The sequence below is a fragment of the Anser cygnoides genome, chromosome 5 (assembly GCF_040182565.1).
Source record: "Anser cygnoides isolate HZ-2024a breed goose chromosome 5, Taihu_goose_T2T_genome, whole genome shotgun sequence".
Lineage (NCBI taxonomy): Eukaryota > Metazoa > Chordata > Aves > Anseriformes > Anatidae > Anser > Anser cygnoides.
The window spans coordinates 31,469,341-31,488,370 of NC_089877.1; the positions used below are offsets into that span (position 1 = coordinate 31,469,341).

Genomic DNA, 19,030 nt, shown 5'->3' on the forward strand with positions numbered 1-19,030 from the left:
CGCTTTTCTTCTCTTGCCTTCATTTTAGTTCCTCCTCAATTTTTCCTTTATGGTGTCTTAGCTTTCCAACCTACAAGCAGCAAAGAAGCAAGCAATTCTTATCAGTAATTTTTCTATTCCCACAGACAGAGATGAAGAACTTGTTCCTTCTACTCATGCTAGCAGTGATGCCACCTTCTGCATTTTCAGTAAGTAAGCTTTTCTGAATACTTAAAAGAAATTAAAGATATTTTTGCTAAGGACTGTCAACATCTGTAACTTGAGTATTTTGTAGAAAGTACATGTTACAAAAAATCTAATGTGGCAATTAAACAAGAAAATTTGTCTCTAGGGTTGTTATCTGCAAAGTAGTAATCACTGCTTCAAAATGACAGTTATCACTTGAAATAAGAAGAATAAATCTTTGTTTGACTGATTTAGACCACTAAGACCACACAAAAGAGAAAAGTCATATGGTTTAGCTTTAATTGGGGAGGTAATATTTATATCAAACCAATTCAATAGAGGCAGAAAAGGAACATAGCTATTAGGAGCTGGGGTTCCTGTTCCTTTCTGAGAGAGATGTGGGATCTTTCTGAAGTAAATGCAGTTTGAGAACAGTTTCTATGAATTTCATTTCAATTATATTAATGAGTTGGACAGTCTGAGGTAAAATGTGACCTGCTGAGTAGATGGAAAGTGTAAGCAAAGGAAGAAGTGATACATTATGTGTGAAGGAACAGAAAGGAGGAAAAAAAATAAAGAGAGGTAATTATTACCCTGAGTAAATGTTTAGTGGGAGTAGTGAGGAATTATAAATATGTCACTGAAATTAATGAGTCCACAACATTTATTCACCAGTGCAGTTATGAAATTATATTCCCATATTCATCATTTGCAAATGCTTTGTAGGCTTTCTTTTGAAGATCAAGGACGAGAGGCCAGAAATCAAGCAGAATTCATTAGCTATCATAGACTTTGCAATTTACAGATGGAAATATGCTTAAATAAAATTTTGCTGTCTAACATCTGATAGAAGATGATGCTGTACGTTAAAAGAAGCAGAACCAGAATATACTATATTCAGTTCATCTGTTTACCTGTCTATTTGCAACCTCATGGTTTTTTTGGAAGGGAAATGGCTGAAACACCCTGTAACTGCAAAGGCTGACATTTCTCTGTAGCATTAGGCTGTCCCCTGCATGCAACCAGTAGCTCCTGTTGAAGGCATGCTGAATGAAGGGAAAATATTTTGCTTGGCCACTACTTAATTTGAGCTTCCCTGACATGGTGTCCCAGCCCTGACATCTGTCCAAGCTGTAAAAAGACAGGATGATCTAGCAGCACATAGGCATTCTGCTGTGGTGATTCTCCATTTTTTTTCTGGGAGGGAAGATAGAAATGGTGTAGGTTTTGAATGGGCCATTCTTTACCAGATGTTAATGTGTCTGGGCTGGACTGTAGTAAGAAATGGTCAGCTTGTGAGAGCTGGAAGGACTAATTGTAGTGATGACAACTCAAGTTTGTGCTAAATTGGATTATGCACCAAACGAACAGTGGGGCTTTGTGAACTCCCACAGGTGGGACAGCTCTGGAAAAGCAGTGCCTGCATGCCTGTTTCACTGCTGCAGAGAGGAGTGGTAGCCCTGCTGTTATAAGCAGCACAATTTTACACATATATGATGGAAGAAAGAAAGAGAAAGAAAGGGTGAGACTGAAAACTGAGACAGGGAATACTACAAGGGAGAAAAAGAAGTTAGAGAATTGCGTACCTTTCTATGCCAGTGTGTACTCCTTTAGGGCTTCACCTGCAATGGCAGGCTTATTGAAGAGTAACTTTAATTCATGTCACATAACGTTGAAAAAGTCTCTTCTCTGTGCCTTCCTTTTATAATTCCCAGAAGCAGAGGTATGACATTATTAGGTGGCATGGTACATTTCCCCACACTGAAGGGGAAACACTTCCTTTAATGTATAGGAGCATTTCTCTAAAAAGGTGAGTCTCTGTCACCTTAACTCTGCTAAACATTGGACCCAGAGCAGCCTTGCAGCTGAGACAGATGAATTTTTATATCAAATGAACTGCCAGTATAGCAGCACGTGGGTGGAAAGGTGGGTGACCTCCAGGTTTGCAGTGAATAGTGTACGCCCCAGGAAGAGTTTGGTGGTGGAAGAACTGAAACCAGCAGAAAAGGCACAGACTAGCATGTGTAGGTTGTATTCCAGAATGAGACATTTACCTTTAGATCCATCCTATCCACTTATACAAATTATTGCTTCTGGACACTTTTTGTCCCAGAAGCAGGAAAGCATGAGTTTGTAAACACACAGACTGATAGTGATAATGGAAGTACAACTGTAAATGTCTGAGCTGCAGGTTTACATGGAGAAGATTAGTCTACAGGGATTCGTGTCTGCTTGTGATTAAAAAGTGTAGTTTGATGCCTGCTGTTTTTCATCTCTTTTCCTATTTTTGGAGTGGAGTTACTTGTTTTTGCTTTGTTGATTGTTAGGCTAGGGAAAGCAGCAAGTGGAAGAAGGGAAGAGATGTGGACAGGGCCAAGACTGTCAGAGCAGTTGAGGCCATTGCCTGCATCTGCTGTGAGCTTGCAGTCTTAGAGTGGCTGTTTTTTTCTGCCAGATATGGCAGACAGCATTAAGGGCCAAGAAAGGGACTCCTGTTTGTAAAAGCCACTGGCTGCAGAAAATTTCTTGCCCAGTGCTCCATCCTTGGTCAGATTCACCAGGCTCTTCTTCCCTTCTTTACTGGTAGAATACGGAGAGGGTCTTAGAGTGTGGAACAGGCTGCCCAAGGAAGTTCTGGAGTCCCCATCCTTGGAGGTATTTAAGAGACGTGTGGACATGGCATTAGGGGACATGGTTCAGTGATAGGACTCAGTAGCTCAAGTTGGTGGTTCGACTTGGTGATCTTAAAGGTCTTTTCCAACCTAGATGATTCTATGATTATTGTGCAGCACCTGTGGTGTCTGTCCCTTTATAGCAGGCTTTAAAGGATCTAGAAAAGGAGGTCATCTGTTACATGTAGCTCCTTTATTGTTTCTGTTGTGGTAGTACCTGGAAACTACATCTTGATGGCCAGGAGGAGTTGTGTTAGTGGCTGTTACAGACAGAAAGATAAAAAAGAACAGTCTAGTGCAATTTCAGGCCATCCTGTCATTGCTTCTAGGAAAGTTGGGTACAGTGGCAATAATGGAAAATGCCAGGTTCCGGTGTTTTTTTCATGACTCCTATTGTGTTTTTGGAGAAGGATGAAGTGATGTAAAGGTAAAATTGCCTGGGTCCTGCCTGATAGCATTACTGCTGAAAGAACAGTGCCTCTGGTGATTTAGAGAAAATGAATGCTGAAGATTTTCCATGGGAATAACTTCTTTTTTTGTTGTGTGCATGTATTTAGCATGATTGTGTATGTGCATTGTATACTTTGGGGTTGCTTTCTGTTTAGTAAACATGACATTCATCAGATTTCTCTGCCTCAATTTTATTTTTACAAGTGTGGTTTCACATTGGCAAATTTTTACAACTAGAATTCTTCTTTCCAGATTTGAAATGTCTTATCCACACATATCATGTTACTATTTCAAGGAAAAGCTTATTATCAAGGGGAAGAGTTTAATTTAATGCTTTATTATCTCTATGCATTAGTTGTTAGTTAGATCATGTCCAATACTTATATTTGTTCTTAGATTGTACTGCAGGTGTGCTTACAGTGAAAGCTAGTCTGAAGCTTGACTGAAAATCATATTCAAATGACTTCCATCTGGACAGCATTACTTTCTATGGGTCTGCATTTCCAGGTTAAAATGCTGTTTTTAATTTCTTCTGAAGCAATGAAGGTTGTTATTGTTTAAAAATTGTTAATCTGTTGATTAAAATTCTAAACCCCTGAACCAGATCTGATGGAAAGGTTGAAAGGTATATAAGACCTTAAAGAAACAGTGAAAATCACTGTGAGGAGAGAGTAAGGGGAGGAGATTTTTTAAATGTTCTCATTGAGGGAAAGCGTAGAAAAAATAGAATAATTGTACTGGGTAGGACCAAAGGTTTATTTTGCTCTATATCCTGTCTCCAACTACATCATAAACAAATGTTTAGAAAAAAAATGTAAGAAGAATGGCAAATATGTACAATTTTCCCTAATGACCTTCCAGTCTCCAGTCACTTGTGGGTTATGAACCCTTTGAGCTGGAATCTATTTCACTTCCCCTGAATTTGTTCAGTGTCTCCTTGAAACCATGTAGACTTCCAACTGCACAGCATTTATATCAAGACAACAAGATCCTGTTCTCGTGATTAGTTCATATATCATCATTTTATTTTTCCTACGTTTGTTTTTATCTTTTGGTCACCTATTTGTCATCCATGCAAGGACTGCTTAGCTTCCTTCAAAGCTTTAGGTGAATGATTTTGTTGAAGGCTTCTTGGAAATCTGAATGTATCAGGTTGCCTTTGCTCACGTTTGCTAATCTGTCAAAGAACTGCAGTAGCTTTAGAAGGACATGCCTTTAAAAATGCCTGGTTGACACTTTCCCAAATATACTGTATTTATGCAGGTGTCTGCTAATTCTGTTCTCTGTTATAGTTTCTATTCATTTATCTAGTAGCTGTCAGTTTTATAATATGTGGGTATACAATTCCTTGGGTTCCCCTGGGATCCTTTGGTAAATTAGTGCCAGACTTTCTGCTTCCCAGTAATCGCAAACGGAAGTAGTTTTAGCTGACGGGGTTGTCTGCCAGTATGTAATAGTTTATCCATTTCAATCTTGAGTTCCTGATATGTCCTTTGGATAAACAGTTTCTAGTGACTTCATACTGTTTGTTTTGATCACTTTTCCAAAATAAGTCAGTGGTCATAAAATGTTCTCATTCCCTTCTTTGTGGAGTTTTCTGAATGTCTCCTGTTTCTTCCACAGGGATTCGAAGATCTAATTTAACTTCTCTGCAGTGGCTGTATCTTTTTAGATTGCTCTTTTTACACACTAGTCAGCTCCAGGCCACCCAGACCTGTGGAAGGTTTCTGTTTATGAAAACTATTACCTGCTCTGTCCACTAGCCTGCAAATGAGCACAATCCAGTGAGGCAGCACCTTCCCAGTTCTGCGGGAGGTGAGGCAGTTGCTGCAGCCTTCCCAGCTGACAGGAAAGCAGGGAATGTGGAAGGAGCCAGGTATATTGTGTGACAGTCCATAACAAGGTAGAAAGAGTGAGGAGTGGTAGGGAGTGAACATAGGAAACATGGGAATGAGCTGGGAACTGTGAAGGTGTGGGTTAAGCAGTGTAGGGAGAACCTGAAGTGTTTGGGGGAGCTGAAGATGTAGGGGAACTGATGGATTTTAGTGAGTTTGCTAGAGGGCATACACTAACAAGCCAGGGCTAAGATGGTAGAGGGGAGTGGAAGGAGATATATGCAGTGAGTGTAAACTGCAAGCCATTAAAACTAATGAAGCCTTGTTTTTTCTTCTCCTCTTTGTGAAGCAGTTTGTCTTAATAAGCTACTCTCTTCTTCTGTACCATTTTGTGTTTCGCTTCCTGCTGTCACCATCTTATTCACTCTCATTCTTGTTTTTCTAGGTTCCTTCAAATGCAATTCTTTGATTGCTTATTCATTATTCATAAAAAATGGTACTTGGCATTCTTCACCTTCAAAGCTCTTTACAAGCCTGCTGTGTCTGAGCCAAGATCAATGGTTAAGACGGAATTATAAAAAATGCTTTGTTCATGTGGTTCTCGTTCATTCACCTATTTTTTGTTGCATTTTAGGCTAATAGCATAGCTGGTTACATATAGATTTATCTTGAAAATACTTCTATTGAATAGTAGAATACATCTACATTACAAATGTCTGAGATACACTGAATGTTCTCAGCTCCCTGACAATTAGGTACAAATGTTGAATACTGCATCTTGCAGGGCTTAGCTGCATGGAAGCATTATGGGTGGTCATCACAGTAGTACAGGGCAGGTCTTCTGGATAGAAAAAGAAGGAAATAGTTCATATCCTGGCTTAAGTGTACGCTCCAGGCCTGTTGTTCTTTCAGGGCCATTAGGCTTTACTGGCCCTGACCAACCTCCCTCCACTCTGCCCATAGCCTGGGATGCCATTTGAGGCCCTGGGGTTGTCAGCCCTGACACAGTGACACTGCAGCAGGGCCAGTCTCCAGCTCCCCACAGCCCTGCCCTGCCTGGGCGCAGGCCCAAAGAACCAGGCCCACCCATAGGCCCATGTCCTGGCCTTGGCCTGTCCTATCCCTAGGGACAGGCCCAATGTTTGGGCCTGGGCTTCCCCCAGCCTGCCCTGCTCCCTGTTTGGGGTGGTGGGATAGGCCTGGCTGTCAGGCCCAGCCCTGCCCTGCTGCCCCTAGGAGCCCTCACCACTGGCCCCCTGCCCACAGGGAGCAGCCAGCCATCCTGGCACCTTGACAGCTTTTTTTTTTTTTTTTCCTCCCTCATTAACCTTTCTGTTAGCAATTAACTATTCTCTAAGCAATTATTATTCAAACTTAGCAAAGCTGCATTTTTCCCTGGAGACTTCCTATTAGCCAAGGCTTTGGCAATGAAACCATTATGGAATAAATGACCGCAGTGATAACTTTCTTTTGTAAAGCATTTGTTTTCACCCTCCTTTCACAGATGTTTCAACAATGGGGCTACAATTCAAGGGTGTGTTAAACTAAACATAAACCTTTCAGAAACTGTAAACCCCAGAAAGCTGATGTTTATCAAGCAACAGTAGTGTAGTGTTATTTGAGAAACAGTGAGAAAGATTGAAGAGACGCACTCTATTTTGACTATAAACTACAGAAGTGCTGCATAAAATGACAGTGACACATAGGGAATCGATTCCATATTACTCATCTTATCATAGGCAGCTGTATCTATTTTCAGTGGGTAACAATTTTACAGGGCCTTGTACTTCCAGTAGCAATAATTTCAAACGTTAACTTACAACATCAATAATTTCCCACCAGTCTTGGTGTTGGCACTGAAGTTTGTTATTGTATCTGAATGGAATCTCCTAACTGTGTGATGCATTTCCAGAAGTCAAAATAACAACTTTTCAGCAAAGAGATGCTTCAACTGCAGCTCAATGAAATAAAGGTATGTGAGCTGCTGGGCTAAAAGTGAGCACTAACCTCATCTAAAACCTCTCAGGCATAGCATGGATATCAGTAATCATGTGCGTTTAGCAGTGACCATTGGAATGGTATAACATGATGTTTTATTGATGCTTCTCAGTTTGGAAAGGCAGCATAAAGAATCACGGAATAATTTAGTTTGACTATCTCTAGGCCACTAAAGGTACCCACTGAGCAGGGAAAGACTGGGTGGAAGAACTTGGCTGGGATTTAGTTTGTTTGGACCTGTGACTACAGACCTGCACTGCTCACTTTGGACTGTATAGTAAATTGATGTTTGTTTTCATAGCTTGTTGATAGCATTGGAATTGTATAAAGTTATTATTTCAAAATTATTTTGAAAGTTGTATAAAATTATTATTTTAAATTATAAATTATGCTGACTTGGTAGTCCACGTTCAGGTATATGAACTTTGTAGATCATCGCATCCCTGCAATGCGTGACTGGGATGTGCAGTCCTCTGTCGTGTATAGTTTCTTATCCATCTCATCAAACTGACTGAGAAGTGTTTCAAGGGCCCTCTTTGAAGTGTTTCTACATACTGCCAACATTTTTAGTCAAATCCCATTCATAGCACCTTTTCCAGTGCATGTTTCATATATAAAAATATATATTATATCCTATATATTCTACTATTTAATGCTATATTTAGTACTGTTAGTACTATTTAGTACTACATATCCTACTATATGCTGAGATTCTCTTTAAAGGCAAAGTCTGTGGTTCCAGTGATTCAGAGGCATAACTCTTTTATTTGCTTGTTACATCAGATTCAGTTGGCCTGATAACTACGGATGCTCCAGCTATATCAGTAATGCATTTATCAAGGAATTGATGAAAACAATGCACTGTTCATAAAAATGAAATCATTGACCTTCTAAACTTTCGGACCATCACAGCCTGTTTACTAAAGAGCACTGAGAGTACGTGGTGCCAGGGTCACGTGTCTCATCAGTGTTGCCAGAAGATAGACATTTCTGTTGTTTTAAAAGGCAATAGAGCTAGACAGAGCAGCTGGATGTTAACTGACTGTCCTTTCTGAGATTTTCAGAAGTCAAGTAAGATGCTTGTGTACTTCCTCTGGCATTTCCTGAGACGGTAAAATGTATACTTACTGCAGATAAATAAATGGTCTACATTCTTATATGCATGCAAAGCTGAAGCGAGGGGAGAATGAAGCCAAGTGAATTGGTAACAGTCATGAAGTTTTTAGACTTTTAGTTCCAGGGTCCAGCAGGGCCTGGGATTTAGTCATACTGGCTGACAATAGATAAAAGCATTCCAGAGTCTGAACAGAGCAGAAACAGAAATTAGCTGATAGTGTCTTAAAACATCTTGGTATCAGATTAAATAATAATAGATTTCATATGTATTATAAATATTCTGCTTTATATTTGCCCGTATGCACATGCATGCAGTTCCTGAAGTAATGAGGACTCTGCACAGATTTCTAAACATGTGAGTTGAGTCCCTATTATAAAATGTTTCTAACACCATACAGTTTTGGAAGGCTTCTTCTGGCTGACACTTCTTTTGGGGTGTACATAAATGGAGTGATACTGAGAAAATGATTGTTCCTGCACTCTGCTTATGCATAAGCCTTACAACAAAGAGTCCCTGCAGATTTTGCTCTTTATAGAAGAATAAAGAATGCTACTTCTGTAGGAGGGATATTGGAATATTTATCACTTTGGTGTGTGTGTCAGGGAAGGGTTTTCTATCCTAACTGCCTTCCAGTAATCTGACTTTCAAATGCTCCTCCTCTGGATTTTTATCTACATGTTTTCTTCTCCCTTATGCTGACTGAAAGGTTCCTTGTTTCCAGGGTGAGCTAATACTGTTCCTAAATCAGTCAGCTGATATAGAGGAATAAGACTGTAGAGAAACAGAGTGGTAGCTTGTTTCATTCTTTGGGGAGTAAGGGAGGAGGGATTACAGGGGGCAGAATTAGGTGCCTGAAAGAAAAACTTGGGAAAATAAGATGCTTTTCTGAAAGCTAAAACTCTATTGATGGGATTACTCCTGGAAAGGCGAATGAAAATGCAGTAGACTAACACTGAGCTGAATATTTGGAACAAAAGAATGGGAGAAAGGTTTGGCAAGGGGTCAGGGAGATGTTGACATGGCAGAGAGAAGGTATGTGAAAGTGGCTGTAACCTGGGTAGTGCCACTGGGTGAGCAGGGTGAAGGCAAACAGAGTTAGTCTGAACCAGAAAACTGGTCCTGAAGGATTTTGCTTGCAGGGGGGTTAGAAAGAATTGCACAAAACTTGCAAAAACCAAAAGGAAGTCAAATAGCATGAGCCAAGAAGAAGGTGCTTCACATTAGAGTAACAGAGGGAGGAATAATATGGGGTGGATCTGGAGCTAGATAGTTGTGGGTATTGTGGTAGCAACTGCATAAATATGGTGAGATGGTATCTCTGACTGAGTTGCTCTGCCAGCAGCAGGGAATTACTCCTTAAAAGAAAGTGAGAGAAAGAAAAGACTGTAACTCAAGGACTTAGAGTCAAGAAGGGAGCATGTGCAGAAAATTACAAGAACTGTCTGAATGACAAGGGAAGATTAACCTGTGCATCTTGCCCAAGCTGGATTCATTGGATAATATATTAGGATAGTTCCTATTTCTAGCAGAGCCTTGGATGTGTTATGGTTAACTGAAGTAAAAAATATGTTTGAAAAGTGAGGAGCTTGTGCTTTTTCTGTAGGCCCTGGAAAGTGACCTGAGTTGGTGGAAAGTGTGAGCTGAGTAGGGTTAATAACCCTGCTATGGTGAAATTCTCCATCTCTAGCATGTACCTCTGCTCCAGCAAAAAACCCTTACGATGGCATTTACCAGCTAGTAGCTTACATGAGGATGCAGGAGGGACAAGAGGAAGGAATAATAACAGCACAAGCAGGGAGCTGTAGAGGATGGTGATGTGGGGTGCTGTACTCAAGTCACAAAAGGGACTCTGTGAATCTAGAGGATGGATTCCAAGCCAGATCTAGTGGTTATGTAGATTTGGGGTACAGTGTGGGTGAAAGGGAATTAGGCTTAATCTTAATATTTTTTTTTACCTTTTATTTTCAATAATTGGTTGTAATTACACACTGAAATAACGGCCTTAATCTGAAGTAGCCAAGTTAGGATTGGCCTGCATGAACCAGCAAGCAGTGAAACTGCACTGCAAATAGATAATGACATCGTGAAGTGATGCCTGCTTGCAATACCCACCTCTCAGAAGCTGATCCTTAATGTGCAAGAAAAGAGACACCTGGACCTACCAAGGCCATGTGCAATTCTCACTGCAGAGTTAACAGACTTTTGCTGTCTTTCAGTGCATGAATAACTACTGCAACTAGACGACCACATGGATTCTTGTTTGAATAGATAGATTCTTGTTAGTATAGATAGAAAACTGATTAAACTCCCAAATGTGCACCTATCTTTGTAATCCTTCTACCAGAGCAGAAATGTGGCTTGTTGTCCACAGCCTGAGTTCTACAGTAATGTACCACAAGCAACAGCTACTGTGGATCCTCACATGTTGCTGAAACAAAATCCAGACTGTTAAAATGAGAGGAAAAAGGAGATGGAGATTGTAAAGATATATTTTCTGACTCATTTCTGTGTCTTTCTCTGCCTTTCTGCTCCGTATTAACCCAAATACCTAAATGCCCAAATGTTATGCATTATCTTCTCAGCTGTATAATGTATACATAAATTGCCCTAACTGGTGCAGCAAACCATGTCTACAGCAAATCCCCTACAGTGTCGTTCCCTGCATTTACTGCATTTACTGTCTTTTATTTACTGTCTTTTTTTAAACATTGCATCTTGCAATTATTCCTTTTTTTTTTTTTTTTTTTTGAGCCAAGGATTTGGGGTTCAGGGGTTCTATTGATCTGGTCTGGAGTGACAGTGCTCATAGTCCCTGAAGTAAGTTTGTCTCTACTGCCTTGCCAAGAGGGAGATGTTATCCTTTTGCAGATGGCTATTCCAAAGTGCTGAGATTCTCTCTAGGAACAGACAAACAGTTTAAGGGAAATTATAACGTCTGATGTTCTGTATGGCTTCAGGAAGCTAATACTACTAGTTGTTAGAGGCTTGGCTTTTCTCATGTATTGTTCTCTGCCATCTTTCATACTAGGAATAGAGCTCAGCAACAGTGTCTTTTGTAAGAGAACAGATAGGAGCTCTGCTTCATTTTCATTGTTTTTGGTTTTCCTGTGTTGCCACGTCTGTTTCATATGTCTGTGTTTTGTATTATTTATAGGGCCGCAGGATGAAGCGGCAGACTGATGTCTGGGGAAGCTGGGGTGAATGGGGCAAGTGCAGTCGGAGCTGTGGTGGTGGAGTCAGCTTTCGGCAACGGCGCTGCTATTCCCAAAGGTGAAGGATAACCTCTTTTTTCTTTCTTTAAATGTGTTTTTCTGTTACTGAGCTCCTGCATGTATGGTCCAATATACATTCAGAACCAAAATCGCTTTGTGTTTGGTTCCAGGGGAAAAAAGTCACCTGCGTCCACTTTACATGATCCTTAGCATCAGTCTCATCACTGCTCTTTTGAAGACACTCTTTGACATGTCTTTGCTTTGCCTCCTTTGCTAGAAGACAGTGGTCTCTCTGTGAGATCTGAGGCTGTATAATTGGTATGGCAGCAGCTGTTCAATCAGGTCTAGTGTGGAAAGCCTGGGGGAGTGGGGAGAGAGTTCAGAGCATCGTGTTTCTCTCCCAAGAGCCAGTGGCTGTGCCAAGGTTTTCTCAGACTTATGATTTCCAAGAAGGTAAATTGCCCCAGGAGAAACAGAAGAGTGGAGTTGTCTCAAGCAGTGATAATGCAGTGCCATCTCATTTGCAGCTGGGTTAGATGTAGTGATGATAATGACTGGGAGTGGGCGTGTAAGGAACAATGGACCTGAGAGCTCCCGTTGTGAATAAAAAGCAAGAAAAATAAAAAAAAAATAAAATAAAAAGCCAGAGCCTCAATAATACCTTGAACAAAACCAACAGCCTCTTTATATTTAGAGAAATTGGGGGGGGGGGTTGTTTGTCTGTTTGCTTTTTAGTAGAAGAATCCGGTGTTATCCAGCACTGCTTCTACCCATCCATCTTAAAGAAAGGTCTTTTTTAAAGGCTGCCTGTCATAGGATACACCTATGTCTTGTTGCCAAGCCAGAATCCCATGGGGCCTGTCTCTCCATTTTAGAAGTGCTGAGATATTAGACATTTGTTGGCTTTTCAGATCAATTTCCTCCACAGCTGTTATTTTCCATAATTCTCAGCTGGAAACATTTGACCGGAACCAGGGTGTTGCACACTTTTCATGGGCATATTTCTCTTCCCTACTAATGGGTCTAGTATGCACATAAATAGCATGGTAAGTGACGTGCATACCTATTCTGAATTGGCTACTACTTTCCTGCTCAAAGCACGTGTGTGGGTCAGGTAAGGACACATCAGCTTGTGCTAGTGGATGAAGGACAAAAAGCTCTGCTTCTATTAATTAGTGAAAAAATAACCCTGAAGAACTATCCTGCAATTGTTCTTGGTGAGCGTCTCATTCATGCCAGAATGCAAACCATAGCAGAAAATACCGCTAGAATATGTAAATTTGTTTTAATAGAAAAAAGTGCATTTTAGTTATTTTGCTGCTTCAGAAAACTGTGTGAGTACGATATGCTCAATGTGAAGGTGATTTGTATTGTTTACCATTAGATGATTTTTTGCCTGTGTATTCTTCAGAGAGCTTCATGGTTTTTTTTCTGTCTTTCAGGACAGAAGGTGCTTCCAGTTGTATTGGACCAACTCGAAGCTATCGCTCATGCAATATTCAGGTACAATGCTTGTTTGTAGTCTGTTTTTTTGTTTGTTGGTTTTGGTTTTGCTCGCCTGTTGCTCCTTTTCCCCAAACAAATTGTTCATGTTCAAAAGTAATTGTTAGATTCTGTTTCTCTGGCATCACTGAGGGATGATGATCATCAACAGTACCTCATCAAAAGAATATTGGTCCCAGACGAGAATTTATGCTGCTGATTTTATATGGGAGCCAGGAGAGACAGGTTTTAATTGTACACTTAATTGTCCTCCTTTTCATAATGGCCTTGTGCAAGTGTTTTCTCCTCCAAACAGAGCTGCCCAGAAGGCTCCAGGGATTTCCGGGCAGAGCAGTGTGCAGAGTTTGATGGGACAGAATTTCAAGGAAAGAAATACACATGGCTTCCGTATTATGGAGGTAATAATAAGTCTTACAAAGTAGGGTTACTCTTTATCCCTGACTGTCAAAAGTTTGTTCTGAAGTGACTTTAATGTATTTGACTATACTTTCATAGTAGGTACTTCCTTAGCTGGAGTAGCAGGAGGGTTTGAGGCATGGAAAAATCTTTTTGCTAGCAGCAAAGCATTGCTCTCACGAAGACACAATGGGCCAAGAGACATGAACCACTGCAGCAGTGTATAGTTGTCTATTGTAACAGTCGTTCTTTCAGAAACATTGCTCAAGAAAGCTGGAACTGCCTGCAGCTAGATTCTAAAGTAATAAAGAAGCAGCAGCTCTGCTGTATTTTTCAATATTGGTGGAAATACTAGCACAACAAATGAGAAACAAATGCATATGATTAATAAGTCCTTCAGAAGACATGATGTATCTTGCAGTTGGCCCACACTTTGTGAGGAACCAATTCAGAAGGCAGGTATAGGAACCCAGAGGTCCTTGGTCTGAGCTTTGACATAATTAACAGTGGCTTAATGAATTATGAGGGATTTCAAGTTGGATTTAAAGTTTTGCTTGTTGTCTGTTCAAGTAACAGCTCTCTTGTGTTCTGTACTAGCACTTGTTCTCATCCTAGAAAGCTTTGTACACAGAACAAAGAACAGTCCTACTAAGGAACAACCAAATATCTACCTGGCATCCCCTCTCCACCACTAGCCAAAAAGGGTGCCCAAGGAAAAGGATACGTGCATTGAGGCTTTTTCAGGGTACTTTTCCATAACCCAGCAGTTTGTGACCCAGAAAGTCACTCAATATCTGTCACTTAATATTAGTCCACCCCTCTGTTTCTGCTCCTGTGATCTAATACCAGGCTCCTGATGCATTAGCAAGCCGTGGTATGCAATGTTTGTTTTTTCTCTCCTGCCAGCACCCAATAAATGTGAGTTAAACTGTATTCCCAAGGGAGAAAACTTTTACTACAGGCACAAGGAAGCTGTGGTAGATGGGACTACCTGTGAACCTGGCAGGCGGGATATCTGCGTAGAGGGAGTTTGTCAGGTGAGTCATTGCTGTTGCTTCCTTCCTTTACCATTGTTTCTGTCAGTCTTTCAGGTGCTTCCCTTTGTTCTTCTTGGCCCTTCATAATTATACCTGAAAAGTGCATTCATTCAGTTTCTGAGGTGCTGAGGAACGTGTTAACAGCTTTTATTTGTCTGTCTCTGGAAGTGAAACAGAAGATGCCAACTCTGTCCTTCCCCTGACAACTCCTTCCCTGACTTCCCAGACTCCCTAGATTCAGGTTTTCTCATGAAACCGATCCAACATTTGGCCATTTTTTCTTTCTTGCCCTCATCATTATGGTTTATTCATATTAATGCCCCTGTGCTCTGACAGGCCGTGGGCTGCGATAACATACTGGAATCTGCCAAGAAGGAGGACAAGTGCCTGCAGTGTGGAGGAGACGGCAGCACTTGCTATGGTGTGAAGGGCACTTTTGATGTGCCCAACCTTCCCAAAGGTACAAAGAATCTGGGTAGTTCGGGCAGGTGAGAAGGGAAGAATTAAACCTAAACCGAAGCTGCTGCAGGGGCTGGTGGGAACACCTGCTTGCATTATTGATGTAGGCAAGCTTGGGCGTTCACTTGAAATGTTAGTACGGCACGTGGCTCTTCAGCTGATTTACCATCAGAGAGTGTATTGATTGCCTCACCCTGGGAATCACTTCCTTAGTCTCAGTACAGCCTAATGTACTTGCCATGCTACTGGTGTCTTTCCCTGTTCCAGCAGGTGCTATAAATGTACATATGAATATTTCTATATATCTCCTTCATAAGACTATCCCCCTACCCAGTGTCTTGACAGCCCCACCAGAATTTCTGCAAGGCTAGAAATGGAACCGTATCTTCTGCATTTGGCCAGTTTTGAGTCCTTTCAAGACAACAACTGCACTGTGATCAAATCTCTCTGGGAAGAGCTCCAATATTGAACTTGCTAAAATCCTAAAGGTTTTAATATCTGGAAAACAGACTTTGCACTGGCCCCTGTGCTTACTTTTCTGAGTTGGAGTTGCAACTTTGTGTACATGAACTCGCCTCTGGAGAGTTTTTGATGAAGCTATTCAGAATGCGGATAAAATGGCAGCTGAAATGCTTCGAGCCACCGTCATAAAGCTCATCCAGTTGTTCAGGCACCAATGAAACTGGGAGAATTATTGGCACAGAAGTGTGACTTTTTGATATCCACAGATAGATATTGAATAATCCCTTTCATTTTTCTTCAGGGTACAATCAAATCTTTATCATCCCCGTGGGAGCCACCAGCATCCAAATTAAGGAGGTTATGCCCAGCAGGAACTTTCTGGGTAAGACTGATACCAGAACCTGTGTTTCAGTCCGTTTGGACTCCAGACTGCATTAAAATTTGGTTTTCAGGTACAATGGGCTTTGGGCCTTGAGACCTTGATATGGCAGAGGAAAAAATTCTTTGAAAATCAGGATCTGAATATTGAGTATCCTTGATGTGTCAGTGATGCTCAACTCTGGGCTTCAGGTTTACCTCATTTTCAGTGACTAAATGGTAAAGGTAGAGACAGGACAGGAATATGCTAGAGGGATTTGGCTGTGCAGCAAGAAACTTCTTTCTCTGCAGCAGAGCTGGCAAGAATTGTCTGAACATGGAGCAGCTTCTGGCAAGAAAGCACTAGAGGGGGGTCAGCGTTGTTGGAGGATGGTGTTCACCTTTATTTTCTGCACCTGTGATTCAGTATTAAGTAAAAACAGTTTATTGAATTCTGTTGAATTCTTATGGTCCTCTTTTGATATGTGTTTTTTTGCTGTGTTGGTAGATGCTGCCATATTAGATTGTCACTACGCTTTAGAGGATTGCAATACTAATGCAAAGGAGCCGGGGCTCAAATGGTGGAGCTCTGTGTGTTGCCAGTACCCTGAAAGTCTAGAGCAGGCACTGTCTTGCAGAATCTAGAACCAGGATTCAAGTGATAGGTGTGTTAATTTACTTTCTTTTCTTCTCTGGCATGTGGGTTTGTCCAGCTGTCAAGAACGTGAGAGGGGAATATTACCTGAATGGGCATTGGACCATTGACTTCAGCCGAGCTCTGCACATAGCTAGCACAGTTATGCACTATGACCGTGGCTCAGAAGGTGATCTGGCCCCAGAGCTCCTCCATGCCAGGGGCCCTACCACAGAACCCTTAATCATTGAGGTAAGTGGCTGTGCCTGTCCCTACTGATACTCGCTCTCTTGCTTTGTGTAGCAGCCCTTGCTTTGTGCAGTGGGAGTGCATTGGTGGGGACTACATGGGAAAGACTACAGAAGAGTAACCGGGCCCCCAGGAATCTAGCAGAGCTGTAGACCCTTAAGCTAGGTGTTTTTCTTGTAGAAATCACATGGTGTTCTGTTCTGGTGCTGTTGCCCAGTAAGAAGACGTGCAAGGCTTGGTGTTGCCTATTCCCTTGGGTTCTGACTTTGAGAGGAGAGTCAGCACTGAATGGGGTTGGAGGGAAGGGATAGGCTCTAGGGCAGTGCATGTTATGGTGTGCTGTAGGCTGGGTCAGGGTATTACTGTTACAGAGCATGTAGATCTTCTGCCTATGAGAGAAATGAATGCACCCTTCTCTGAAACATGATGCTCCCTAGAGCATCACAGAAGGCAAGAAGAAAATACAGTCTAGAGAATAAGTACTCCTTGTACTGGAGCAAAATAAGTCAGCTTGAACCCTCAGGCACAATGGGGAAATGCTGTGAAGGGGAAAGGTGCTGCTGCTATTTCCATGACTTTATCCCATGCTTTCATAGCTCATCAGTCAGGAGCCAAACCCAGGCGTGCAGTATGAATACTACCTGCCCGCGCAGGGACAGACCTCAGGTTACAGCTGGAGTTACAGTTCATGGAGTGAGTGCAGCTCTGAATGTGGAGGAGGTAAGGGGACAGGACCTGGTCTCTGGCAGCTTGGTTCGGGGTTTATATCCACACCCTGAAGACACTGTGTGACTGTGTGCTGCCCTCTGCAGCTGCTTCTCAGCGGTTTCCTGCTGGAAGACAGCACAGATCTCTACAGGGGGCCATTAAGGTTTTGTCAAGGGAGAGTCACACATGGAATCACAAGAGACTGCCCCTTGCATTGTCCTTTCTAATTTCACATCTTAGTCCTCAGACTTGTTACTAGGGTCTGTTAAGACTTTTCATGAGTTACCTTTGTTTTGTTTTGTTCAGCTTCACTTCTCTGTGTCCTTTTCAGGCCTTTTCAACCACTTGAGAGGTCCTCTCCAAGCTGACCTGGCCTACAAAACTGAGTTTCATCATACCTCTATACCTCTCTCATAGCCTGCAAGATTCCCTCTCTCTGAGGGGATAGATTGTTGGATCTCCTGGGGTGTCACAACATGTTCAGTTTGCAGCTTCTTCCATGAGCAAAGCTATGGATTTTTAAGCTAAAAACCAAATGAACAAACAAACAAAAACAGCAATCAAGCCAAAAATCTCCAGCCAACTAGTCTGTAGAGCTGCTATCTGTTTCTTCTGGTCTTCTTTGCTGATGGTCATTTCAATAACTTTTGCCGTGCCGTGATTGTAGGAGCTGATGTTGTCTTTGCTGGGCACTCTCATCCTGTAGAAAGCATGAAGAGTTCCAATTTTTTTTCCAGTGTCTACTCTTTACAAGATTGATCTTCTGGGTCTAATGGGAGGTCCACAGATCTGCTGCTGCATACTGCACACACCAAGCAGCATTCCTTAATAAGCAATATATGGCCCTTGTCTTGTGAGTCACAATCCACTCAAATAACAGGAAAAGGTCCCTAAGCTGCACAGAACTATTATGTCTCTTCTGCATTTTCTGTGGACTCAGATACTGTGGGTAGACATCATTCATATGTATAGTGACAGGCCAAGAGCTGCACCTGACTTTTTTACAGGTTGATGGGTGCAGGTGTGAATTCACCACTACATTAGGATCTTGTCTTGGCAACACCACTGTATTTCAAACATAAGTCAGAATACTCTCTTGATTCTCCTTTAGGTTTCCAATCCCGTTTGGTGTTTTGTACCATTGACAATGAAATTTATCCAGACTATATGTGCAGGAATAAACCACAACCAGACAATAACCGGACATGTGGCCGTCAGACTTGTCCCCAGACAAAACGGTAAGGTTTCCTTTCCATTTGTGGGCTCTAACTTCTTCTTGAGGTGCTTTTGGAGCCAGGAAAAAGAGTGACCCTCCCACTACCACCCTCCAGCGTGGTGCTCTCCAAGGAAATGTTTCACTTCTTAGAGAAAGCCCAAGACAAAGGATAGTGATGTTAACATTATAACAAGCATTTTTATGTGCAAAAGGACTTGATGTGATCATTTCATAGATCAATTACATTTTCTTTCTAGCATCTGATTATGGAAGATAGTCTGCTAGCCCATATAGGATGTAGGAAACAGATTCTGTGGTTTTTGTTCTCTTCAACTGGAGCTTCCAAAAAAAAAAAAAAGAGGAGTAGGTCTGAGCCAGTATAATTTTATATCATTTCTGCATTTTCAGTGTCATTGCTTTTCAAAAGAGATGAATCCTGGAATTTATTTCTTCTCTAGCATTTTCAAATCCCTTTACTGAAACATTTCCCCTTTGTCCCTTGCTTACATAGCCTTGCAGTTGGCTTTACGTGGCTCTTATGGGCATCCAGACAGGTAACC

General features: G+C 41.6%; 1 protein-coding gene across 10 annotated transcripts in view; it reads left to right on the forward strand.

Moving 5' to 3' along the window:
* Window positions 1-19,030, forward strand: part of PAPLN (papilin, proteoglycan like sulfated glycoprotein) — a 70,509-nt gene that overhangs the window by 30,680 nt on the left and 20,799 nt on the right. For 9 of the 10 annotated variants that reach the window (XM_048065144.2, XM_066998681.1, XM_066998680.1 and 6 more), the window contains 10 exons: window positions 126-188; window positions 11,392-11,507; window positions 12,892-12,952; window positions 13,248-13,350; window positions 14,255-14,385; window positions 14,722-14,845; window positions 15,608-15,688; window positions 16,377-16,549; window positions 17,143-17,266; window positions 18,366-18,492. In XM_048065144.2, the coding sequence (XP_047921101.2) occupies window positions 132-188; window positions 11,392-11,507; window positions 12,892-12,952; window positions 13,248-13,350; window positions 14,255-14,385; window positions 14,722-14,845; window positions 15,608-15,688; window positions 16,377-16,549; window positions 17,143-17,266; window positions 18,366-18,492 (1,097 nt within the window). In that variant the 5' untranslated portion in view covers window positions 126-131. The remainder of the gene's footprint in view (window positions 1-125; window positions 189-11,391; window positions 11,508-12,891; window positions 12,953-13,247; window positions 13,351-14,254; window positions 14,386-14,721; window positions 14,846-15,607; window positions 15,689-16,376; window positions 16,550-17,142; window positions 17,267-18,365; window positions 18,493-19,030) is intronic. The other variant, XM_066998682.1, reaches the window with a different exon arrangement.